The sequence below is a fragment of the Hyperoodon ampullatus genome (genome assembly GCF_949752795.1).
Source record: "Hyperoodon ampullatus genome assembly, chromosome: 8".
Lineage (NCBI taxonomy): Eukaryota > Metazoa > Chordata > Mammalia > Artiodactyla > Ziphiidae > Hyperoodon > Hyperoodon ampullatus.
This window is the reverse complement of record NC_136921.1, coordinates 36,098,220-36,125,142: the sequence shown is the minus strand read 5'-3', so window position 1 is coordinate 36,125,142 and position 26,923 is coordinate 36,098,220. Positions and strand designations below refer to the sequence as shown.

The 26,923-nt window shown below is 39.1% G+C and overlaps 1 protein-coding gene across 1 annotated transcript in view; it reads right to left on the bottom strand.

Moving 5' to 3' along the window:
- KCTD18 (potassium channel tetramerization domain containing 18) overlaps nucleotides 1-19,091 on the bottom strand; it is a gene marked incomplete at its 3' end in the record, with an annotated part of 28,447 nt that extends 9,356 nt beyond the window's left edge. The window contains exons 1-6 of the mRNA XM_079710586.1: nucleotides 19,002-19,091; nucleotides 16,380-16,615; nucleotides 14,594-14,805; nucleotides 8,285-8,478; nucleotides 7,059-7,153; nucleotides 1,023-1,125 (exon numbers count right to left, since the gene is read on the bottom strand). Coding sequence (XP_079566712.1) covers nucleotides 1,023-1,125; nucleotides 7,059-7,153; nucleotides 8,285-8,478; nucleotides 14,594-14,805; nucleotides 16,380-16,539 — 764 coding nt within the window. The 5' untranslated portion in view covers nucleotides 16,540-16,615; nucleotides 19,002-19,091. The remainder of the gene's footprint in view (nucleotides 1-1,022; nucleotides 1,126-7,058; nucleotides 7,154-8,284; nucleotides 8,479-14,593; nucleotides 14,806-16,379; nucleotides 16,616-19,001) is intronic.
- Between the last annotated feature and the right edge of the window lie 7,832 nt (nucleotides 19,092-26,923).

The window sequence follows — 26,923 nt, the reverse complement described above, 5'->3', positions numbered from 1 at the left end:
AGTCATGAATACTACCCAGACAATGAAAATGAAATATAACTTTAAATGTATTTAAACCACAGTGAAAGACACAGATGTGGAGTGAATTCAGTGCTAATGATTTCATAGAACACAAGATAATACTACTAAATAAAAACGTTATTTGTGGTAACAGGAAGGAGAAAGGGATTCAGAATAAATCACAGGAAATTTCAAATATTAAGTCTAATAAATTTCTTGACTATTGCCAGTAAAGTCTGGGATTTCACTTTAGTGGGGAAAAACACTTACCACAGCATTCCCACTGTGTCCAGTAGTATTTTTAAAATCATACTCTCCCAAAGAGAACATACCATATAACTCAGTTTTAAAGAATTACTTCCACTTTTTACATAGTTCTGGTAACTTTGCATTTAATTTTTTTTTTTTGGCCACGCCACACGGCTTGTGGGATTTTAGTTCCCCGACCAGGGATTGAACCCGGGCCCTCGGCAGTGAGAGCGCAGAGTCTTAACCACTGACTGCCAGGGTATTCCCTCAGGATTTACATTTTGGGGCTTGCCTGGTGATGCAGCGGTTGAGAATCCACCTGCCAGTGCAGGGAACACAGGTTCAAGCCCTGGTCTGGGAAGATCCCACATGCCGTGGAGCACCTAGGCCCATGCACCACAACTACTGAGCCTGCGCTCTAGAGCCTGCAAGCCACAACTACTGAGCCCATGTGCCACAACTACTGAAGCCCGCACGCCTAGAGCCCGTGCTCTGCAACAAGAGAAGCCACCGCAGAGAAGCCTGTGCACCACAGCGAAGAGTAGCCCCCGCTCACTGCAACTAGAGAAAGCCCGCACTCAGCAACAAAGACCCAATGCAGCCAAAAATAAATAAATAAATAAAGATTTATACTTTGATGGTAAGGCAGAATATTCACCTAGGTGATTAATAAGCTCAATGAGGTCAAGAACCATTATTCACTCCCCCAGTAGAGGCAGTAAAAATATAGGTCATAGATTAATTTTTTAAAAAATCAACAAAGAACAGATAACCTCTTTCGAATTGGGGCCATGTGACGCAGGCTTCCATGTAAAGGCCGCTCTTCCAGAGTCCAACATTCTATCAGTTCATGAGGCACCCGCCAGTAGCTAACACCTGGAAGATAAAAAGACAATTTAGAGAACCACTGTCCACTGCCAAAGGCTCAGCAACACTTTTGTGTAAGACCGGCCAGAAAAAGTTTAAGGTTCATGACTCCCATTTGATAAAGAGAAGTATAAGCAGGAAGTGCTCCCAAGAAGAGCCAGGGCAATAGTGGCACAGCTCATGACCTGGGTGCAGAAAGAGCTGGCTACCAGCCGCCCCAGCTCTGCCACTGATAACCAGAGGTCGCTATACAGACCTTGGGCAACTGAGTGTATGCTGGTTAAGGGCACAGGCACTGGAGCCAAAACTGCCTGGGTCTGGATCCCATTTCTGTCATTCACTAATCATATCACCTTGGGGAAATTTTCTCATCTGTGAAATGATGACAATAATAGTATATACCTTGCTGCGATGATTAAATGAGAAAATAAAAACAAAATGCCTAGAACAGGGCCTGGCACAGACTTAGCACTCAAGAGATGTTAGGTGCCTTTATTATAAGTCATAGTGTTGGTAGTAATGTGAAAGGATTGGACAGTAGGGGTTCTAACACTTGCCCTGTCTACCTCACTAGGTTGCTGCAATCATCAAATCAGATAAATTTTATGAACCACTCTGTAAGAGGCAACCACTATATGAATATGAGGTATCAATACCTTATAGGCATCTTTTCAAACAAGAATAATCTGTGTTAATGTGGCAGGCCAAGATTCCAGTCAAATTCACTTAATTTTTAAATCTGATATGTTTCTTTGTTTAAATTTATTCTATTGAAGTATAGTTGATTTACAATGTTGTGTTAATTTCTGCTGTACAGCAAAGTGATTCAGTTATACATACATACATATGTGTATATATATATTTTTTCATATTCTTTTCCATTATGGTTTATCACAGGATATTGAATACAGTTCCCTGTGCTATACAATAGGACCTTGTTGTTTATCCATTCTATATATAATAGTTTGATATGTTTCTGATTGAAACCTGAAAACGTATTCCTTTTTTTTAAAAATTTATTTATTTTTGGCTGTGTTGGGTCTTCGTTGCTGTGCGTGGGCTTTCTGTGGTTGCAGCGAGCAGGGGCTGCTCTTCGTGGTGCTGCGTGGGCTTCTCAGTGCAGTGGCTTCTCTTGTTGTGGAGCACGGGCTCTAGGCGCATGGGCTGCAGTAGCTGTGGCGCGTGGGATCAGTAGTTGTGGCTCGCGGGCTCTAGAGCGCAGGCTCAGTAGTTGCGGCGCACAGGTTTAGCTGCTCCACGGCATGTGGGATCTTCCCGGACCAGGGAACGAACCTGTGTCCCCTGCATTGGCAGGTGGATTCTTAACCACTGTGCCACCAGGGAAGTCCCTGAAAATGTATTCTTATGAAGCTTAAAAACCTTTGGCTAAGTGAAAGAAGCCAGACACAAAAGGTTATATATTGTATGATTCCATTTATATAAATATCCAGAATACACAAATCCACTGAGACAGAGAGCAGACTGGTAGCTGCCAGGGGCTGAGGGGAGAGGGGAATGCAGAGTAACTGCTTAATGGATACTGGGTTTCCTTTTGGGGTGACAGAAGTGTTTTGGAACTAAATAGAGGTGCTGGTTACACACACTGTTAATGTAGCAAATGTCACTGAAATGTATACTGTAATTAATTCTATGTTGTATGAATTTCACCTCATTTTTAAAAAAAAGAACCATAAAAATTATATATAGACACATTAAAAAAGGCTTAAAGAATGATGCTGAGTAAAAACTGCTTGGTATTAAAAACAACAGTAACCTTTAAGTCCCAAGAAGGAACTTGGTGTCTTCTTTTTTAATCATTAAAGGGCTAGTAATAACAAACAACTTAGCAAGCTGGGCACATATATTATTATATATAATAGACATGTCCAAATACTTGAAGTCTATGAACCTCATTTTAAGACAACAACTTTCTAGAACTGCTTGATCATACTCCCAAACCTACTTATGCTACAAAAACATCACCAAATCTCATCCATTAACTTTTTATTTTAAAGTCAGGTTTATTGAGATATAATTTACATAAAATAAAATTCACTCTTTTTAAGTACACTGAGTTTAGATGTATACAGTCATGTAACTATGGCCACAATCAAGATACAGAACATTCCTATCATCCCCCAAAAGTTCCCTCCTACCCTTCTACAGTTGATGCCCTGCCCTCCATTCCTTAGTTTTGCCTTTTCCAAAGTATCATATAAATGGAATCATACACCACATAGCCTTTTGTGTCTGGCTTCTTTACCATGATGTTTTGAAGATTCATCCATGTTGATATATGTATCAATAATCATCTCTTTTTATTTCTGAGTATTCCATTAAATGGATATACTGCAACTTGTTTTTAAGACTTTCATTTTTTTTCCTGCCTATAATTCACATTCATTGTACAAAACTTGGAAAATATAGAAAAGTATATATAAAAAAAATAAAAATCACTTCTAATCCTAAAACTAGGAATCATGGCTCATGACATTTTGATGTATCTCATTCCAGTCTTTTTTCTATTCGTATGATATGCACATAATTGAAAACACATTATATTTAATTTTGTTTCCTGCTTTTGACCATTTCTTACTTTATCACGGCACTCATCAACGTAAAAAGTTATTCAAAATTATTTTATTTTATTTTATTTTATTTTATCATTATTATTTTTTCAGCCATGCAGCATGCAGGATCTTAGTTCCTCAACCAGGGATTGAACCCACGTCCCCTGCAGTGGATGCGTGGAGTCCTAACCAAAAGACCGCCCAGCAATTCCCTCAAAATAATTTTAATAGCTATACTTATCTATAACCTGTGGATGTGCCAATATGTATTTAACCCTGTATTATAGACATTTAGATTGCTTTTATTTTTTCCCTATTATGAATAATGTTTAGTTGAACATCTCTGTTCACAAGCCTTTGTCTGCATTTGATTATGTCTTTAAGGTAGACTTCTAGAAGTAGAATTATTGGCTCAAAGAATATGAACAATTTTGATGCTATTGATACATACTGATAAATTATTTCCAGAAAAAGTAATATGAATTTTATTCTTGCCAAGAATTCATGAGATCTTTACTAATCTGGTATATAAAAAAATAGTTCTCATTTAATGTATAGTTCATTGATAATGAGTTTGAACCTCTGCCACGTTTATTTCCTTTTCTGGGAATTTTATGGCCATGAACCTTATACATTTATTTGTAGTAGGGTTGAGCTGGTTTTCTAATCAATTTAAATAAATCCTCTTTATTATAAGGATAATCTTTGTCCAGTTAATGCAACACTTTTATCCAAGTTTTTTATTAGTTTCTAAATTTTATTTATAATGTTTTATGTTTTAAAGTTAATACATTAAATATTATGTAATCAAATTTGTCTTTACGTTTTATTTTAAGCTTATAATTTCTTCCCCTATTAAGAAATCAGTTATTTGCTTACATTTCATTATAGTCTATAATAGTTTCATTTTTCATTCATAAATCTACCTGGGATTATTTTCATAAATGATGTGAGGTTAAAGTTCTGTTTTTCTCCCAAGCATATTTCTCAAATAATCTATCCTTTTTTATTGGCATTTAATGCTTTCTTATCACGTAGTAATTTTATTCTTATAAATTTAATGGATTTTACTCCTGATCTCTGCATCTATTCTTGTACCAGAGAGACATGGTTTTATTAGTATAGAGCTACATATAGTATTTTTACCATCAAACAGAGTTAAACTCATCTCTCTAATGACTTCTACTTCCCAAAATGTTTTTGGGTATTTCACCTGTTTATTCTTTCAAAGGAATTCTAGAATCATTTCCTCAAGATTCCCGAAGAGGTCCATTGATATTTTGGTAGGAATTGTGTTAAACCTATAATTTAATCTGAGAAACACTGACATCTTTATAATATTCAGATTTCCCATTCAGGATCATGGTATGTCTCACAGTAATCTTCATCTCTTCTTTTTTATAGATGGATGGATGGATGGATGGACAGATAAATACATTTTAGCAGTTTTCTTCATAAAGGACCCAAGCACTTCTTGGTGGGGCAGCCTAGTTATTTCATTTTGTTTATTGCTATTGTGAATGGGATTTTCTCCTATAATTTCTAATTAATTTACCATAAGTAAGCTGCTAATCTTTATTTATATTGTATCTAGCTAGTTTAGTCTACTAAACTCATCATTTGAAATACCTTTAGTCAATTATTTTCTGGTTTTCCACAAAGACATATTGTCCACAAATAACAATAACTGTCTTCTTCCTTTCAACAGTTCTTTCCTTACTTCTGTTTCGTGTATTATGGCTTTCCACAGGCCTTCCAGAACTTTGTTAGATAACAATGATACTCTATTACATGCTTTCTAAAAAGTTAAAATCAGTCACACGCTTTGTTAAAGTCAGTGATCCCAGCTCTCTGCTCCAGCTTCCTGAGTCAGTGGAGAAAGAATCCCAGCCAGGCCCTCCCAAAGCTTCCCAGGCAGCCTGCTAGTCCAGCGGCACAAAAGGAGACAAGAACACCAGGGGGGTTGTTCTTCAACTTAAGCCCAAGTGTCTCAAAGTCAATTAGATCTGAAGTAATAAGCTTAAAGAGAATAGCATTTTGTTCAACACACTTCATCCTATCTGTTTGAGGGGCATGATATGAAAAAAAAAAGGAGGAAAAGTGAGTGGGGCAAAGTTGAGGAAAAAAAGGCTTGGTACTAGCTCCCTGCCTGAAAGAGGAACAGCTGATAGAGAGTTTTAAAAAGCCTCTTCCTTTCCTTATTCAATCTTACATGACTTGCAATGTCTGTCTCTACCAGCTTTTAAGCTCATTTGAGGACTGAGATGTGTCTTATTTATCTTTGGACAATTTTAGGACTTCATTATAGTGCTTGCACCTAATTGACACTCAATACATGTTAATTAAGAAAAAAAACCTTAGGCATAGAACAGTTAACCCTCTGTGATCTTTAAGCAAGTAGCATGTCTCTCTGAGACTTCTTTTCCTCATCAATAAAATCATAAACAGCATACAGGGTTGTTTTAGGACTAAGAGATACTGAATGTAAACTACATATCACACTGAATATCAAGCAGCATTACTATTATCAACTCACATAAGCAGCTTGGTAAAGATAGTCAAATTTCAAAGTGTGCATTTAAAGAATATTTGTTTTCTAAGGGCGCTTTAGATATCTTCCCAGCATTATTTTCATTTTCTCTCTCTCTCTTTTTTTTTTTTTGATTACACATTTTATGCTTAATTTAGAGGTATACTTCCTAGGACAATGCTAGGTACACAGTAGGTGCTACAGAAACTCTTTTTATTATTTTTTTTGTAATAAATTTATTTATTTATTTTTGGCTGTGTTGGGTCTTTGTTGCTGGGCGCGGACAGTCTCTAGTTGCGGCAAGCGGGGGCTACTCTTCGTTGTGGTGCATGGGCTACTCTTCGTTGTGGTGCGCGGGCTTATCATTGTAGTGGCTTCTCTTGTTGTGGAGCACGGGCTCTAGGTGCGTGGGCGTCAGTAGTTGTGGCTCGCAGGCTCTAGAGCGCAGGCTCAGTAGTTGTGGCGCATGGGCTTAGTTGCTCTGTGGCATGTGGGGTCTTCCCGGACCAGGGCTCGAACCCGTGTCCCCTGAATTGGCAGGCGGATTCTTAACCACTGCGCCACCAGGGAAGCCCCAGAAACTCTTTTTAAATCGAACTAAATAAGCATAACTAACAAAAGTGTATTTTAGGTTACTGTATTATAGATTATTAATAATATCTAGCAACTCATGGGGTTTAAAAATTTGTAAGTAAACTGCCTCAGTGTTACTATAAGGTGACAACTACCTGGACCCACACCAAAAACATTTTCTCAAAAAAAGAAATGCTGTATTTGAACTTGCTTTGTCTTATTAAGGAAAAGTCTACTTTCTGCCATGAAATGAAAGAATTGTACTGTACCTTTTCCTTCCCAGGCATCAAAGGCATCCATCATTTTCTTCAATTCTGCTACTGAATAATAGCTCCAAATATACTGAACATTATTTCCTGCCTCCCTAGAAATATTACAAAAGGTAATGAAAATATACTACCTAGGTATGAATGTGTATACATATATACAGCTAATAGACACTCAATAAGTGCTTGTTAACTAAGGAAAAAAAATATGTACGTAATGAGTAGTTGTTCTTCTGTGATCCTTAAGTATATATATATGTGTATATATATATATATATATTCTATATACGACATACTAGATGAGTATAATATACTATACTTATGTACTAACCTACATTTGATCTTTTTTTACTGGGGTAAAGTATTTGTTAATTCCACAATATAAATTGTATAAATAAATATAATTCCACAATATAAACTGTGCAGACAAATCAACAAATCCTTAAATTGGTTTTCTTAAAAACATCACCTAACTCCAGTAAAGTTAGAAAAGATTCAACTTTGACTAAAACTTTCCTAGCACTATGTCAGGCACTTATATATCATATATAAACATCCCTGCCTGTAAAGAATTCAGAAAATGATAACATATTAATTATCTAAACAGCAAGCTCATGTGGTCATGCATTAGTCACTGACATGTGACCCAATCCAATATCTCAAAGAATTAAAAGAAAATTTTTGCTAAGTGAATTGACTAGTATAAATGAGATTACAGGGAAAATATTAACAGAATAACCCTTAAGAATTTAACATGTTCAAGGCATAGAATTTTAAAGTTGGGAGGGACCAGATGAAAAGTCTTTCAGCATTTCTCAAACCAGGACACCAAGACACAGGCCAGTCCTGGGTCCTTCAGTGGGCCTGTTGACTTCTAGGCCAGGCTTCTGTCCCTGGACTATAGTGGAGGGGAGATACCCAGGCATGTGGCTTTGCTTTTCTTTCTTTCTTTTCTCTTTTTATAATGTCTCTCAGGGGATTCTGATGACCACTCCCAGTTGAGAACCACTGTACTAGACCAAGTAGATGGCCTATTGCTTATACAGATGTGAAATGGTCTGAATTACAACCTCCTCATGAAACAGGCCTATCTTGACAGCTATGAGATTCACTGTCTGTTGAGAGGTACTGGCTTCTTTCCTAGTCAACCACATTTTCCATTCAGTAACACCTCTTAGAAGAGACCAAGACTTAATTTTGTTCCTTTTCATATTTAAACGCAGACATACCTTTTAAAAATGCTTTTACTGTGAATTCTTCCTCCCAGCTGCTTATCAATTGCATCTGTTCCATCAGTTTTTGTGGAATATACACCAATAATTCTACTCTCACAGCTTGCACCAGATGTGTTAAGATAGTGGAGAACCCAAACTGTTGGTTTATTGCAAACTAAACCATACGAATCACAGAAGTCTGTTAAAGCCTGGGGCAAAAAAATATATAAAATTTGAATTTAATTCTGGAGTAAAGTAAAAATGAATTTTCTCTATTACTTTCATGTAAAGCTGTAATTTCAGCTGGTCATAAGGGAAATAAAAAGATTATATATATATATATATATATTATATATATTATATATCTCAGCCTACTGTTCATGCCTTTAAAAACCAAACCATTTGTTGAATTTGGGGTATTGGGGGAGGTGAGGCAAATCACCACCCAAAAACCCAAAACGTTTTCAGCTAGAGAATCTTTCTCCACATGGAAATTATGTTTTACTTCCTCTTCCTTTAGACTCACTACCAACATCATTTTAAAATCTTCATATAATAAGTAAAAGTTAAAATTCTTTCTTTTCCCCCCGATTTTCCATTTGACTCAATCTTCCTTTTACCTCTTACTGACTTGCCCCATGGTTGATGCTTATTCTTAACTCCAAATCCAATCATGGATTAACCAGATTAACTTGTTCTTTTACACTGAAAGATATGAATATATGAACTCAATATATACTGTCTGAACTCATTTGGCATTTATCCACCTATTCACTCAATCATTTGAATTCTAAGTACCTATGTGTGAATACTAAGCACTGTCTAAGGCCTTGGAGACATAATGGTGAGCAGGAGACAGGGTCCCTCCTTGAGTTTATAGCTGATGCAGAAGACAGACATTAAATAAGCCATCAGCACACAGTGTAAGAAGGGCTACCAGGTAAGCCTACGAGGTGCTAAGGGGCACAGAAGAAGAGGGCTTCACCCAGTGGAGTGGTACAGGCCTTCTCTGGGAGAAACAGCATTATTGCTGTCAGCTCTCTGAGGATAGGCACTCTTTTCTGTTTTGTTTTGTATCCCAAGTGCCTAGGAAAGTACCTGATACGAAGGAGATGCTTAATATTTACTGACTCAGTGAAGGAAAAGAGGACCCTAACATGTGTTGCATTTTCATTTAATATTGCCATCTAACTCCTGTATTGGCTTTTATCTTCACTTGCACATCTATGAAAATCACCAACAACATTATAAACCATTCAAGGGCAAAAACTGCATGTCATATTCTTTGTGTCCCACACAGTCCCTAGAACAGGGTCCTATATGTCAAAAACATTTGAAATAAATAGGAGCTGGCTGGCAGAATGAATGTTCGCATGCTGTGTCTATTGTGCATACAAACCAAGAATGAAAGACTATAAAGGTGAATGTTAATCTGTCCCAACTTTCCAGTTAGGCTTTTTTAGCCCCACTCTGCAGATACGGCAAACAGCACCAAAAGACTGTTCGACAACTCAGTTTATAAATAATTCCAATAGCAGAACCCATACAACCATGCAAATTCCCAAAGGGGATCTGGAACCAAATCAACTTTCTCTTCACTCCTAATACCCATACTGTCAGCTTCCTCTCCTAAACACTGAAAGAATCCAACTCAAAGAATTCAAACCAATTCAGATCACTTTTCACTATGAACAATTATCTAGAAAAAATATTTTTCTTAGATGTTCAAAAGTGCTAATTAATAGCAAATATAATACTTATCAATAAGACAAAAACAGATAAAACTGTTCAAGTCATGTAAAGACATTTCAGGGGCTTCCCTGGTGGCGCAGTGGTTGAGAGTCCGCCTGCCGATGCAGGGGACGCGGGTTCGTGCCCCGATCTGGGAAAATCCCACATGCCGCGGAGCGGCTAGGCCCGTGAGCCATGGCTGCTGAGCCTGCGCGTCCGGAGCCTGTGCTCCGCAACGGGAGAGGCCACAACAGTGAGAGGCCCGCGTATCGCAAAAAAAAAAAAAAAAAAAAAAAAGACATTTCAAATGTGATTTAAAACAGAAGCATCTTAAAAAAAGCTTTACTGATCTCAAGGTGAACTAATCAAACTAATGTGTTAACTTAGTAACAAACTGCTACACTCACTAACTCAGGTAAGGGATTTTATACAGTCATTTATTTATCATGACCATCCTTTAAAAATATCATTTCAGTAAATGAATTAATCCCACTATACCCTCACATACTACAGTACTGCCCTTAATTTAAGAAGAACTTCAAGAGAAGAAGAGTTCTATTAAAAAAAAGCCATCAAAAAGTGTTAAACCTTCAATGAGGAATAAAAACTCAATGAACTTTTGAGTGGCGTGGTAATACACTGTCCTAGAATACAATTTTGGCCTTAAAAAATGAGCAGTGGTAATTAAGAAACATGTCTTCAAAAACTGTAAGAAGTAACAATATGTTACTAAATAACGAAGAGATCACTGAAGAAATCAAAGAGGAAATCAGAAAATACCTAGAGAAAAATGACAATGAAAACACGATGATCCAAAACCTATGGGATGCAGCAAAAGCAGTTCTAAGAGGGAAGTTTATAGCAGTACAATCCTACCTCAAGAAACAAAAAACATCTCAAATAAACAATCTAACCTTATACCTAAAGGAACTAGAGAAAGAAGAACAAACAAAACCCAAAGTTAGTAGAAGGAAAGAAATCATAAAGATCAGAGAAGAAATAAATGAAATAGAAACAAAGAAAACAATAGCAAAGATCAATAAAACTAAAAGCTGGTTCTTTGAGAAGATAAACAAAATTGATAAACCTTTAGCCAGACTCATCAAGAAAAAGAGGGAGAGGACTCAAATCAATTAAATTAGAAATGAAAAAGGAGAAGTTACAACAGACACTGCAGAAATACAAAGCATCCTAAGAGACTCCTACAAGCAACTTTATGTCAATAAAATGGATAACCTGGAAGAAATGGACAAATTCTTAGAAAGGTATAACCTTCCAAGACTGAACCAGGAAGAAATAGAAAATATGAACAGACCAATCACAAGTAATGATATTGAAACTGTAATTAAAAATCTTCCAACAGGACTTCCCTGGTGGCGCAGTGGTTAAGAATCCACCTGCCAATGCAGGGGACACGGGTTTGAGCCCTGGTCTGGGAAGATCCCACATGCCGCGGAGCAACTAAGCCCGTGCACCACAACTACTGAGCCTGCGCTCTAGAGCCCACGTGCCATATCTACTGAGCCCACATGCTGCAACTACTGAAGCCTGCAGGCCTACAGCCCGTGCTCCGCAACAAGAGAAGCCACCGCAATGAGAAGCCCGTGCACTGCAACGAAGAGTAGCCCCCGCTCACCATGACTAGAGAAAGCCCGCATGCAGCAACAAAGAACCAACGCAGTCAAAAATAAAATAAATAAATTTATAAAAAAGAAAACTAAATAAATAAATAAATAAATAAAATAAATAAAAAGTCTTCCAACAAACAAAAGTCCAGGACCAGATGGCTTCACAGGTGAATTCTATCAAACATTTAGAGAAGAGCTAACACTCATCCTTCTCAAACTCTTCCAAAAAATTGTGGAGGAAGGAACACTCCCAAACTCTTTCTAAGAAGCCACCATCATCCTGATACCAAAACCAGACAAAGATACTACAAAAAAAGAAAACTACAGAGCAATATCACTGACGAATATAGATGCAAAAATCTTCAACAAAATACTAGCAAACAGAATCCAACAACACATTAAAAGGATCATACACCATGATCAAGTGGGATTGATCCCAGGGATGCAAGGATTCTTCAATATACGTAAATCAATCAATGTGATACACTATATTAACAAACTGAAGAATAAAAACCATATGATCATCTCAATAGATGCAGAAAAAGCTTTTGACAAAATTCAACACCGATTTACGATAAAAACTATCCAGAAAGTCGGCATAGAGGGAACCTACCTCAACATAATAAAGGCCATATGCGACAAACCCACAGCAAACACCATTCTCAATGGTGAAAAACCAAAAGCATCTCCTCTAAGATCAAGAACAAGACAAGGATGTCCACGCTCCCCACTATTATTCAACATAGTTTTGGAAGTTCTAGCCATGGCAATCAGAAAAGAAAAAGAAATAAAAGGAATACAAATTGGAAAAGAGGAAGTAAAACTGTCACTGTTTGCAGATGACATGATACAATACATAGAGAATCCTAAAGATGCCACCAGAAAACTACTAGAGCTAATCAATGAATTTGGTAAAGTTGCAGGATACGAAATTAATGCACAGAAATCTCTTGCATTCCTATGCACTAATGACAAAAAATCTGAAAGAGAAATTAAGGAAACACTCCCATTTACCACTGGAAGAAAAAGAATAAAATACCTAGGAATAAACCTACCTAGGGAGCCAAAGACCTGTATGCAGAAAACTATGGGACACTGATAAAAGAAATTAAAGATGATATAAACAGATGGAGAGATATACCATGTTCCTGGATTGGAAGAATCAATATTGTGGAAATGACTATACTACCCAAAGCAATATACAGATTCAAGGCAGTCCCTATCAAATTACCAATGGCATTTTTTACAGAACTAGAACAAAAAATCTTAAAATTTGTATGAAGACACAAAAGACCCCAAATAGCCAAAGCAGTCTTGAGGGAAAAAAACGGAGCTGGAGGAATCAGACTCTCTGACTTCAGACTATACTACAAAGCTACAGTCATCAAGACAATATGGTACTGGCACAAAAACAGAAATATAGATCAATGGAACAGGATAGAAAGTCCAGAGATAAACCCACGCACCTATGGTCAACTCATCTATGACGAAGGAGGCAAGGATATACAATGGAGAAAAGACAGTCTCTTCAATAAGCTGTACTGGGAAAACTGGACAGCTACATGTAAAAGAATGAAATTAGAACACTCCCTGACACCATACACAAAAATAAACTAAAAATGGATTAGAGATGTAAATGTAAGACTGGACACTATAAAACTCTTAGAGGAAAACATAGGAAGAACACTCTTTGACATAAATCACAGCAAGATCTTTTTTGATCCACCTCCTAGAGAAATGGAAATAAAAACAAAAATAAACAAATGGGACCTAGTGAAACTTAAAAGCTTTTGCACAGCAAAGGAAACTACAAACAAGACGAAAAGACAACCCTCAGAATGGGAGAGAGTATTCGCAAACAAATCAATGGACAAAGGATTAATCTCCAAAATATATAAACAGCTCATGCAGCTCAATATTAAAAAAACAAACAACCCAATCCAAAAATGGCAGAAGACCTAAATAGACATTTCTCCAGAGAAGACATACAGATGGCCAGGAAGCACATGAAAAGCTGCTCAACATCACTAATTATTAGAGAAATGCAAATCAAAACTACAATGAGGTATCACCTCACACCAGTCAGAATGGGCATCATCAGAAAATCTACAGACAACAAATGCTGGAGAGGGTGTGGAGAAAAGGGAACCCTCTTGCACTGTTGGTGGGAAAGTAAATTGATACAGGCACAGTGGAGAACAGTATAGAGGTTCCTTAAAGAACTAAAAATAGAATTATCACATGACCCAGCAATCCCACTACTGGGCATATACCCAGAGAGAATCATAATTCAAAAAGACACATGCACCCCAATGTTCATTGCAGCACTATTTACAATAGCCAGGACATGGAAGCAACCTAAATGCCCATCGACAGATGAATGGATAAAGAAAATGTGGTACATATATACAATGGAATATTACACAGCCATAAAAAGGAACGAAATTGAGTCATCTGTAGAGACGTGGATGGATCTAGAGACTGTCATACAGAGTGAGGTAAGTCAGAAAGAGAAAAACAAATATCATATATTAACACATATATGTGGAGCCTAGAAAAATGGTACAGATGAACGGTCTGCAGGGCAGAAATAGAGACACAGATGTAGAGAACAAACGTATGGACACCAAGGGGGGAAAGTGGCGGGGGATGGTGGTGGTGGTGGGATGAATTGGGAGATTGGGATTGACATAGATACACTAATATGTATAAAATGAAAAATAAGAACCTGCTGTATAAAAAAATAAAATAAAATAAAATTCAAAACAAAGAAAACAAAACAAATAAAGATATATAATACAGTTAAACAAATACTGTAAGAAGTAAAACTGTCTCATTTAGGTTTGTGTTACAACATGGGCTATACAAAATAACATACATTGCTTTGTGCATAATAAATGTATAATAAATGAATATTAGATAAACATTCATACATATATTGTAAAACTTAAGAAAATGCCAAGACCTTTTTAAGTTCTATATTTGACCTTAAAGAATATGTCTCCATTTCATTGGCCAAGTGGTCAGACAGGCTGTACGGATAAGGGATGCCAAAGTAATCAGCCTCTTCCTGCAGAGCAATGCGGGTTCGCTCCTCTGTGGGAATGTGAACTTCTCCGTGAAGATAATCCAAAAGGTATTTAAATAGATGTCCATCACGGTCAATAACACAAGCCCCTAGAAAATATTCAGTTCAAAAATGATTGAATAGATACCAACGACCACAGTAAAATTTCAACATGTCAAACTAGAATTAGACTGAAGACCTCTACAATTAAAAATGTTTCTTTCTCAAAAGAAAGTTAATATCTAGTGTTTAAATAGGTTTAGTCAAATTTGGGGAGCCTCTGTATTCTCACCTACAAGGAAAACATATTCTGAGCTCCGTTAGAAATCTTGGATGCAAGGACTATATTCCCACTATGGCCTCTGCAAAAGCCATGGAGACCTTAGACTGCTGGTAGAAACAGAAGCTTACCCCTAATCTCAACCCAGCTGGGCCAGGAAAGGTGTATGGAGTTCCTCCCTAATGAGGGTATAATGGGGTCCAGCATTTGTATGTCAGTGACCCTACAAGTCGACCTGCAGTGTTGCCAACAAATAAACCCTGGGTTCCTGGCTATGGGCATGCCATTTGTTCAGACTTATTAGGTTAGTTCCTTTGTATGAAACTTTAGAAAAGAAATACTATACTGGTACTACTTTATGATAAAAGACTTTTTGTAGACAATTCAGCAGAATTAAAAAAATAAAAAAACACTTCGGTATGAGGTTACTCAATGATTTCCTTCCTCCCTTGATTAGTTTAAGACGGGATTAAGAAGGTAAAAACTTAGAGGCAGAGGAAACAACTCAGTCCCTGCTTACCACCTTTACACCAACAAACTTTCTGTCCAGATGGACATCAAGTCCTGGGCACCAGACATCAGTGAGTTTTCCATTCTTCCAACTGCCATTCACCTGGCAAAGCAATCTCTCCAGACCCAGGGTTACTAACAGCCCCTCACGCTCTGAGCTCCTCAATCCCTTTTTTCTAACACAGAAGCAAGAGTGGGTTCTACGAGCCCCAGAATGCCTAAGATGTACAAAAAGCCTTACTTGCTCTGCTGAAGTTTCTTTACCACCAGTAGTAGGTTCAGTGAACCCCAGAGCATTCAAAGCAGAGAGTGGCCCCAGGACCCTAGCCCTTGTATTTTACAGTTTCTTCTGAAACACCAATTTTCAGTCCTGGGTGACTGACAGTCTCACTGAACTGATGTTTTCTTAGGCATACACATCTGCCCACACAAGGCTCTGCAGCTGGACTAGATGTGAGTTTAACATTAATTCTACACTGACAGTACCTGCCCTGTTAGCTATGAGGGCAGCTCCTTTCTCCAGAGAAATACATTTTTTAACTTGAAGAACACAGAGAGAAGCTAATATATTTAATCAGGCTCAATACCTTTACCCATTGAGTTGTATGAATGGAACAACTTTCAAAATATGATTAATCCCCATAATTAGGTGATGGTTGGCCTTTACACACATTCACTTTTTTGTCAACTTTTAGCGACAGCATCACAGATTCTAGAAACTGGTATTTAATTCCTCCATGTACTTAATGAATCTCCATACAGTCCCAATGATCTCAGTAATTAACATACTAAGCTAATACATTCTGTTGTAATTCGAAAAATTAAAGGGAATTTAAACTAGACTCTTATTTTAATGAATATTCATGATAATGCTTACAGACTTTAAATATTTACCTGATTCATCTGCTTTTAGAGGAAAACGACCACTGAACATGGATGCCAGCATTGAGTCCTTAAAGCGGCACAAGGACTCCCGCCTGGCTGTGTAAATACAGCCACCCACGTTCAGTCGAAGAATATCCAACGCCTCTTCTTCTACCTTGTGACCTTCCATTGCTCTCTCTGACACCTGAAGTTTTGCCTGGAAACACTTTCAGAAACTGCAAAACAATGGTGGTCACAGTACCCCTCTGTAAAAACAAAGGACAATCACCATTGACATTTCCAACAATACATGAAATAGGTAATAAAAATAAATACATTCTAAAGTGGTTTAAAACAAATTCCTCAGCACCTGCAATACTGAATCGAAGGATTTAATGTAATACAAAAGAAGTCTGAGATATGCTGAGAAGCTGGAAAACTCTGGCTCAGAGGATTTGTAAATGATAATAAAGTATTACCAACCAAATCAGAGCTGTTGAAGTGACTGTTTAAAGAATTAAACGAGATAATGAATTGTCTGTTACATATAAAGCAAAGGTGAGGTGTGCTTATGATCTTCAGTATTCACATATCTTTTTAAACTACAGTAAGTCTGAGGGAGCTGTGTAGACTTGCAGAGGGGAACAGCATGTAGCATGGAATCAGGCTATTAGGCTCTACCACTTACTAGCCTGGGACCTTGGGCAAATACTTACCCTCCTCTGCCTGTTTCCCCATCTCTAAATTGGAGGGAAGGATGATGCCTACCTCAAAGGACTATCAGAGGAGTAATTGACAGAAAATATAAAAAGCATATAGAACAGTCTCTGGCTCAGAGTAAGTACTCAATAAATGATAAATATTATCTATAATAATATAAAAATTTACAAGAGGGTATATACTGAAGGACTTTATATTGGCTCTGGAGATTTAAGGAAACATAAGAGCAGAAATTATTAACAACAGTAGTTGTAATTCTTAAGTTAGGTAACTAAGGGATATATAATTTATCAACTGAGATCAGAATTCCATGTATACCAAAAGCCAAACTGGTCCAGAAGAACAACAAATGACATCTCTAAACCATCTGGCTTCTTCCCTCTGAAATAGCTGAACCTTTAGAGACATTTTAAGGATTTTATTTCTTAATCCATTCTGGAGATAGATGAACCACAGCTGACTGTGGCATTCCTACAGAACCTAAAACAATACCCTGAGGAAAAATGTACTCCCAATGTATCTTCACATTTCATAGCAAGTGTAAAATGGCTACCAATAGGCTCAACTACATCCATGGCCATTCACCTTGCCATCAACTTTGAGCATCCTTTCATAGATGCTCCAGTTTAGCCAATTTCTAATAAGAGAAGGAGACCGTTAGAGTCTGAGGAACACCATGTGTGTGAAACACAGTAGACAGAAACTATTATGGGCCAACAGTCCAGCCTTCAAAATCCACTTATCAATGTGACTTCCTACACTGCCTAAAAGTCCAAGGAGCAGCCCAACAATGAACCATGTGAAAGAATCACTTCTGAGGCCTGGAATGGAACTGGTTCACGCTGTCCCTGTTATCAGCAACCTGGAATCCTATCTATTCTTCAAAGCTGCAGGCAAACCTCACTGCTTACATGACCTTCCCAAGCACCCCCAGTTAGAATCCTTGCACAGTTCTCCCAGATATACTTTGTACCTCTGACCACATATTATTCCACTTGACTAATCCCTAATTTGGGGGACTATAAGCTGCATCACCCTTAACAATTCCCATTCACTGAATGCTATGTGCCAGCCACTGTAGGAGACACTTGACAGACATTACCTCATTCACACAAAAGCCCTACTGGGTAGGAGTTACTGTCCCTACCGACAGGTGAGAACACTGGAGAAAGAAATAGTAATGTGTGCAGGGTCTACACTAGGGCTGCCCTGCCATAAGTGGTGGCGTCAGCCCCAATCCAGGTCAGCAGGACCAACTCCAAGTTCTTCCAGCTGCACCCCACACCGACTCCTTCAGCACTGTTTCACTCCTAAGGCTCCTGACCTGAGCACTTCACTCACTAAGCGTCTGTCCGTCTGAAGACTCCGGTGGATGGCAATAGGAACACAGCAGCACCCTGGGCGCAAGGATTCAAGAGATACCCCTAAGGCAGAGGACCATCACCATTTCAAGGCCAGTCACAGGGCCTCACCTTCAAATGCACCCACTTGCACTCCCTGCTGGGTCGACAGTGCCCAGCCCTCTGGGGAAGCGTGCCCAGACTGCGGTTCCGTGACCACCTGCACCAAAACCATCAGGGACACTTGCTGAAAATGCAGATTCCCGGACCACGACATAGACTCTGGTTCAGAAAGTCTTAGGTGGGGTCGGGAGTCCCCCCGCGGACCCTACTTTGAGAAACGCTCAAGGGACTCTCACGACGCGGGACGAAAGGGGAGGGGCTGGGACACCACAAAGCCCCGCGGGGGTCTCCCCGCGGTCCGGGGATCCCGAATCGGCCTGAAGCCCGAGCCTGCAGCCCTGGGCGCCCGTGTTATCAGCGCGGCCCGGGCCCTTCATCAGGGCGCCCTGCCGCCTCCCGGGCCCGCGGCCCACACGGCGCCCCACTCCTCCGCACGGAATGGGCGGGGTAGGCGGTCTCCCCGACTGACCTGCGGCCCGCCCGGCCCTTGGCGAGGGCGCCGGACGCCACGGGGCCCGACACGGAAGTGAGCGCCTCCCCAGCTGCTCGGCAACTCGTGCAGCAGCGCGGCTCCAGTGCCGCCTCAGAGCGCCTCAGCCTGGCGGCGACGGCCGGGAGAGGAAGGCCCCACCCCGGACACGCCTCGGACACGCCCCTCCATAGCCCCGCCCCCGGGCTGGTCCTCCCACCTCCGGCCGCCGCCGCCGCCTGCTTTGAGGAGGACGCGCGGTCTGGCAGTCTCGGTACCATGCCGGGAAAGGAAAGGACACGCAGAGAGACGCAGGCTGGATCCCCGAGGGACGGTCTTGTCCGTTCAGAGGAGGCTTTTACACATGAAGAAAACAACACCGAAGTTGCAATCGTCCAGGGTCAGTTAATAAGCAGTAAGAGGATGAGTTAGGTCTTTTCACTTCTAGATGAGGAAGGGCCCTTCCCTCCAAACTGGCTTGCTCAATGCCAAGAGTCATTCATATGTTGCACTTGAATGTTTGTGCATTTAGATAGTGTTTGTGGCTTACAAAGCTGTTTCACACAGAGCATTCTTGTTTTATTTAGTCTGTGTGACAGCCCTATATTTTTATTCCTGTTACAGTAAGGAAAATTGAGGCAGGAGCAAACATTTATTGAATACTTCTGTACCCCTGAGATTCTGCTAAATGCTTTGCGTGCACTAATTTCCTCTTAACAGTAACCCCAAGAGTTCTTTTGGTTTCCAGCTGCAGCCTACCTTGTGCAAGAGGCGTTGCTAGGTATTTCAAAATGAATAAAACACAGTCCTATTCTCAAGGTACTCTCCCGGACTCAATAATAATTGGTTCCTAATTTTTCTCACTGTGTCTTAGAAGGGAGTAAGCCAATGAGGGGTAAGCCCACCTACCCCCTCAGATATTGATAGTACCCAGGAGAGGAAGAAGGTTTGTTCAGCCTACAATTATTGAGCACTAGCTATGGACCAGACACTGGGAGTGGAGGACTGAACAGGACAATCAATGTCCCTGACCTAATGTCCCATGTCATTTCCATTCTAGTGCAGCAGTCAGAAGACTTTATCTGTAAATATTTTAGGCTATTATATATTTATATATAAAATATTTTTAAACATTATGGGCCATACATAACTACTCAACTTTGCTGTTGTAGTGCTAAAGCAGCCATAGATAATACATAAACGAATGAGAGTGACTACGTTCTAACTTTATTTATGGATACTGAAATTTGCATTGCATATAATTTTCATTTGTCATGAAATATTCTTAAATATTTCAAACACTTAAGTATGTAAAAACCATTCTTAGAGCGTGGGCCACCCATGGATCATAATTTGCTTGCTCCTGTTCAAGTGGCAGAAACAGACACTAAGCAAAATAGTTACAGACAGTGATAACCACTTGGGAGGAAGTAGGATAATGTTGGATGGAGATGATGGCTTGGGAGAAGTTCTCACTGATGAGGGGACATTTAAGTTGAGCACTAAGGGTGAGAATGAGCCTATCCTCCTAAGAGATGGGGGAAGCATATTTTAGGAAAAAGGGAGACCAAGTGGAAAGGCCCTGAGGCAGGAAAAGACTTGACAGTTTGTAGGAAGGGAAAGGACACTAGTATGTCTGGAGCTTGGTGAGCATGGGGACCAGGGGGAAGGTGATAAGAGATGAAGCTGAGAAGAGAGGCAGGAACCAGCTTTTAAAGCATCTTGTGGCAGAAGTAGTTTAAATTTTACTCTAAGCATATGGGAAACCATTAAAAGGTTTTAAGCAGTGAAATGGCATGATCGATTTAATATTTTTAAAAACTCACTCTGGCTACTGTGATGAGAATGGATTGAAAAGGCATAAAATGAATGTAGGCAGCTGTTGCAGGAATCCAGGGGACAAATGGCATAGCTTCTACTCAAGTGGTGATGGTGATAGAGAGAAGTGGATGAGGGCAAGAAATGTGTTTAGGAAATAGAAATGACATTAAATTTGCTGAGGATCAGCTATGATGTGTTAGTTCAGGCTCTTTGTGAAGTGGACAGCAAGATCAGATTAAACCTGCAAAAAGTTTATTGGGGGAGACACCTGTGAGGAAAAAATAGGGAGGGATCTGAAGGGGACTGAGAGAGCCTTTAGACTAGATGCAGATTAGGAAAAGTGGATATGATGCAGTTCAAGAAAGTTTCAGGAAAGCCAATGAGGAGTTTTCAAGCCAATGTCCCTCATCAAAGGAGTTTTATGTCTCCTAGGAATAGGCCTGCCTTAGTATCCCTGCCAAACTCAGTCACTGGCTGGGAGCAGTCAGTGGGAAGTGCAGCCTGGAACACGGTGATAGATTTCAGAGCACAGTATGTGGAGTACATCCGTCAGTAATGCTCCCTGTAATCAGACATCTGAGAGGTACGTTTTCGTGGCTGCCACGTATGAGGGAAAGGGGAAATACAGGATTACGTGTAAATTGTTGGCTGAACAGCTGAATGATGGTGCCATTTACTGAAATGGTGAATTATGGGAGAGATCAGAAGCTGTATTTTAGACTATTAAGACTGAGATGCTAAACAGGCATACAAGTAAAGCGATCAAATAGCCATTGAATGAATCTGGAGCACGGGAGTGAAGTACGGTGGCGCTGAAGGTGTGAATTTGGAAGCCATCAGCATTTAAAGCCATGGAACTGGATGAAATCCCCCACATAAAGGGCAGGTAGTTAAGAAGAAACAGGATGGAACACTGACTCCAATACTTAGATTTCAGGCTTAGAAGAAAGAGCCAGAGAGCCGGAGAGTATGAAGCTACAGGAACCAAGAAAGTAAAGTGTCATTTATGTCAAATGCTGCTAGGAGATCAAGAGTCCACCAGATTTGATAATATAGGAGTTCTTGGTGACCTTGACAAGAGCAGTTTCAGTGCGGTCATAAGGATGCAAGCCCAGAGGAAAGTGGGTTGAAGCGTGAATGTGAGATGGCAGACTGGATATAACTGTAGAGAAGAAAGAGAAGGAGAGAAATAGGGCTGTGGTTGAGGTGGGAGACAAAGTCAAGGGATGGAGTTTTAGGATGAGAGTCACTAGAGCAGGCTATGCTGATGGAAATGATCCAATAGGTAGGTAGAGATTGGTGATGCAGTGGAGAAGGGGGGGCAACGGAGGGAATGAAATGCTTGAGAAGGCAAAAGGGTCCTGGAGCCAGAGCAGGAGGAATTTCTGTTTGGCAAGAGCAGGGATAGGAGGTAAAACAGACAAGGTAGATTTCAGTTCAGGTAAAGTGGTAGATTTCACAGTGGGAAAATGAAGAAATTCTGATTGAATGGCTTCTACTTCCTCAATTAAGTCTAAAGCAAAGTCAGAGGCTAAGAGTAAAGGTGATGAGGGGTGGAAGAGGTTTGAGGAAGGAAGATAATGTATGAATTACTTTTCTTGAGAAATTGAAAGGGCAGACTTTCTATAGAAACATGACAGGATTGCTCGGAGAGAACGAGAGCCTGTTTGAAGATTATAATCATTATACATGGATGGCAAACTAGTCATCCCAGTTATGTGACTTTTACCCAGCAACACTCAACAGCTTCAGTGTAGGTGCTGCTGAGGAAATAGATCATTGGACTCAACTAATGTTGAGATTTAATCAAGTGATGTAATACAAGGAGAGAGGGGTGAGAGTTGAGGATGTTTGTAAGTGATTGAGTCCCATGGAGGACCATGGACTCTAAGCTGGATAAGGAGAGAAATAACTATATAACGGTGGTGATGGATAGTGAAAAAGTAGTGAAGTTAATGGATTGGAGATCTCAGAGAAATTGAGGAATTATTTAAATAGGAATACAAGAGTAAGTGAGCTGGAAGAATTGGAGGCAGTAGTCAAAGAATATCACACTTGAATTCAAGATTTTGGAGGTCATTCAATGACCATAATGCCAAGGTTCCAGGCTGAGATGGGGTGGAAGAAAAGTTAATGGAGGTGAGAAGTTTAACAAATGATTATTATTAGATGAGTTTCCCCATAAATAGCAATGTCCACAAGAGTGGAGCAGGTGTAGAGAGAAAGATGATGAAACAGAAGCTAATGTCATCAATAATGGATGATTAGAAGAACCTTAGCAGACTACATTGTGGAGACAAAGAGAGATACTGTGTCCAGATGGCTACAGTTCAGATCAGCTAGGGCTTAGAAAAAGGAAGGAGGAAAAATTGTTTGTTAGCAGTGATGGGAGAAGAGAGGACACCAACCCTGGCCCTGAAGTATGTGGGGAGTGGAAGGAAAAGCAGTCACTTCTTGAGAGGGCTACAGGCCACAGAGGAAGTAAGTAGGTCCTCTAGGAGCAGAGAACGTGCATTAAAAAAAAAAAGATGGGGGCTTCCCTGGTGGCTCAGTGGTTGAGAGTCCGCCTGCTGATGCAGGGGACATGGGTTCGTGCCCTGGTCCAGGAAGATCCCACATGCCACGGAGCGGCTAGGCCCGTGAGCCATGACCGCTGAGCCTGCGCGTCCGGAGCCTGTGCTCCTCAACGGGAGAGGCCACAACAGTAAGAGGCCTGTGTACCGCAAAAAAAAAAAAAAAAGAGCCCTTTCTACTAAAGCACAAACCATTCTTAGGGGGCGATTAAAAAAAAAAAAAAAGATGGGACATTTAAAAAAGGGAATTTTAAAGGGCTCAGAGGAAGTGTTCGAGAGGAATAGGAAGAATGGGGGATTGGCTCAGAGGGGCAGACATACTGGCAATATGGGACTAGGACCCCAGATAACAGTGGACAACTTGAGGGTTTGGAACTATTGGGGTGATTAAGGTAAACAGGGATCTAAGCCATGATGAGAACAGTCCTAATGTTCTATTAGTGCAAAGTTGAAGCCAAAACCCAGGTATTTAGCTCAGTAGTATTGGGTCACCTCACCCTCTGGCTGCTCCCAATTCTATGGTAAACTGAGTGAATGCACAGGTCTTATAAGGAACCCAAGCATTAAGAAAGCCTTTGGGTGACTATTCCCTCCACCAGCTCTCGCAGAAGTAAAAGATAATCCTAACTCTGATGCATAGGAGCTTGAGGGGAAGGGAGATAGGAAGCACCAGATAAATCAGAGCCTGAGTCACAGACCTGATCAGACTCAAGACTACCCTCCTCTTCTGGTTCTTCCTGGAATGGGAAACATATGGACTTATCATGATTGAGGAGGAGGAAATAACTTTATGTTCATCCTTTAGGAAAAGATTCCCAAACCATAAGCAGCTCCCTCCTTCCAACCCAGGACAAGGTATTGGAAAGAGAATGAGGTGTCTGGTTGCCCCTTTACTCGCAAAACCTGGATGAGCTGCATTGTTTTTCTTTTAAAAATTCCTTGTGCAGAGTATTATTTTTCATCAAAATAACACTAGGGGTGGAATTCCTGAGTAGCCAACATAATAGCAGCCATCACTGTGTAAATCTGAATCTCCCAAATCATTCTCCAAAAAGCTGAATACAGAATAGATAACAAATAAAACTGCACCAAACCCATGCCATCTGTATAACTAAGAATGCCCAAACTTCAAATTATCTGGAAGTAGAAAAATAAAAACCAGATCTTGGCAAGCTGTGTCCCATTCTCCTGCCACAAAAAAAGAAGGCTCTTGGTGGACCTATGATTGATCTAAGATAACCACAAAAAAGAGAAAGTCTGCTTTTGTGCTAAAATACTGGTAAAGAACCCTCATAGATCAAAGCACTTACTATGTATTTTTAAAAATTAAAGCTGCACATAATTCAAGGTGACAGTGTGTGAAAACCATTGCTTCTGGTATCGAAGGGAAAAAAAGGAATGGAGAGGCACCTTTTGGAACTTGGTGAAGAGGAAAAGAAGTAAAAGGAAATTTAGGGTCAAGTAAGAAAAATGAGATCCAAAGCTGTGAAAATATGCAATCTTTAGCCCATATCACTCACACACACACATACATACATACACATAAATGCACAAGAATCATCCATTAAGAAAGTATTTCACTGCAGAAGAGGACACCCTTGAACCTGAAATCTTATAAACCATTCAAAAATCTTTGAAATGAATAGATGAAAACAGAGTAAATATACACAAAGCTATTATAAGAAGAAAACAGAAAACAAGATAACTTCAGCTGATAAAAGTGCTTCCCCCCAAAAAAACTAACCCAAAGCAGAAAAAAAAAACCAAAAAAAAAAAAAACTACAACACAAACTCCAAAGTGAATTAAATATCCACTTTGGGAATATGAAAAACCACCTTGAACCAGAAATTCAAAAATTAAAAAATAGAAACAAACAAACAAAAAAAGAAACAGGAAGAAATGAGAAGGGAATAGGTTGAATCCAGGAAAGAAAATAGGAGAAAAAGACAAAAATTATCACAGAAGTGAAGAAGAAATTGCAAAGATTCTGGGGGGAAATAAGATCAAGTGAAAATTTAATAAGGGAAATTGAAAAAACGCAGAAAAATAACCAAGATAATGAAAATGAGATACAAAGTTAAAAGTAATTAGGAACAGAGAGAAGTGGTTGAAATGAAAGAGAAAGAAGAAAAAACATACAAATAATGGCAGTCCCTAAACTGCCTAAACAAAATGATGAAACAGAACTATATTTAAAATCCAAAAAATGTTCAGAATGTGAAAGAAGATATATTGATAATTCTATATACCCATAAATTACATGGGGAAATTAAACCAGAATTGTCAGCTCCCAAACATATGCAAGTAAAGCTATTGGACTTCAAAGATAAAGAAAAATTACCTAAGCCTTCAAACAAAAAAGATAAGAAATTACAAGGACAAGAGAATTAAACTGGGACCAGCCTGCTCAAAAATAACATACAAGAAAGACAGCAGTGGAATAGCATTTTTTTAAAAACACAAAGAAAAAAAAAAGCGTAAATCAAGGATATTCAGTCAACCTGTCCTTCAAGTATCAAGGCAATAGAAAATGAGTTTTTAACATGAAAAATTCAGGGAATTTTGTATACATGAGCCTTTCTTGAAGAATCTTTGAAAAAGTGATTTCCATTCAACCAAGTAGCAAAACTTCATCAAAAGATGTGATGACAATCATTCACTATATTTAATGTAGACCTAAAACTAAAACCAGGTGAGAACAAAGCTCAAAGAATAATGTTATATGTAATGTGTAACTGGTTCTAACATAGCAGAAATAATGCAAGTAAAAATGGGAGGAGGGAGAGAGAAAGAGGAAAGTAGAATAAGTTCATTGATTGTGATATAGCAATAGGTGGGGGTTAAAGGATAATATTAAAATTGACAAATCAGATAATAAAAGGTTAGAAAGACAACTAAAGGCTTTATAAAAGGTATGAGGACAAAGATAACCACTAGAATAACACTACAAACTTTCCTAAATACAAAAAGAAACTTTAAAAATCAAAAGAACAAGGAAAAAGCATTATGTACAGAAAGAAATGTAACAACTATAACAATATTAATGTCATTAATATTAGATAAAATAATTTAAACATAAAATAATATGACAGTGGGACTAAAAATATGCCATATTAATAAATATGGATAGGTTTAACTTATTAAAAGAAAAAAGATTTTCAATTTGATTCACAAAGAAAACTGCTGAAAATGAGACATGCCTAAATCAGAATGTCAGAAAGTCTAAAACTAAAAGAATGGGCAAAGGTTTGCTAGGCAACTGGAAATGATAAGTAAGTAGAGGTTATGATCCTGATATCAAAGTAGAATTTAAACCAAAATGCATTAAATTAGACAAAGAAGGACATGTTTTAATGTCCCAATTCACAATGAATATATAACAGTTATAAATTCTATTCACCAAATAACTCAGCAACACATTTATAAAGCAAAAATCATAGGACATGCAAAGAAACAAGGAGAGAAATACGTTAGTAGCAGGAAACTTTTAATATGCCACTTTCAGTACATGCAGACCAAGTAAACAA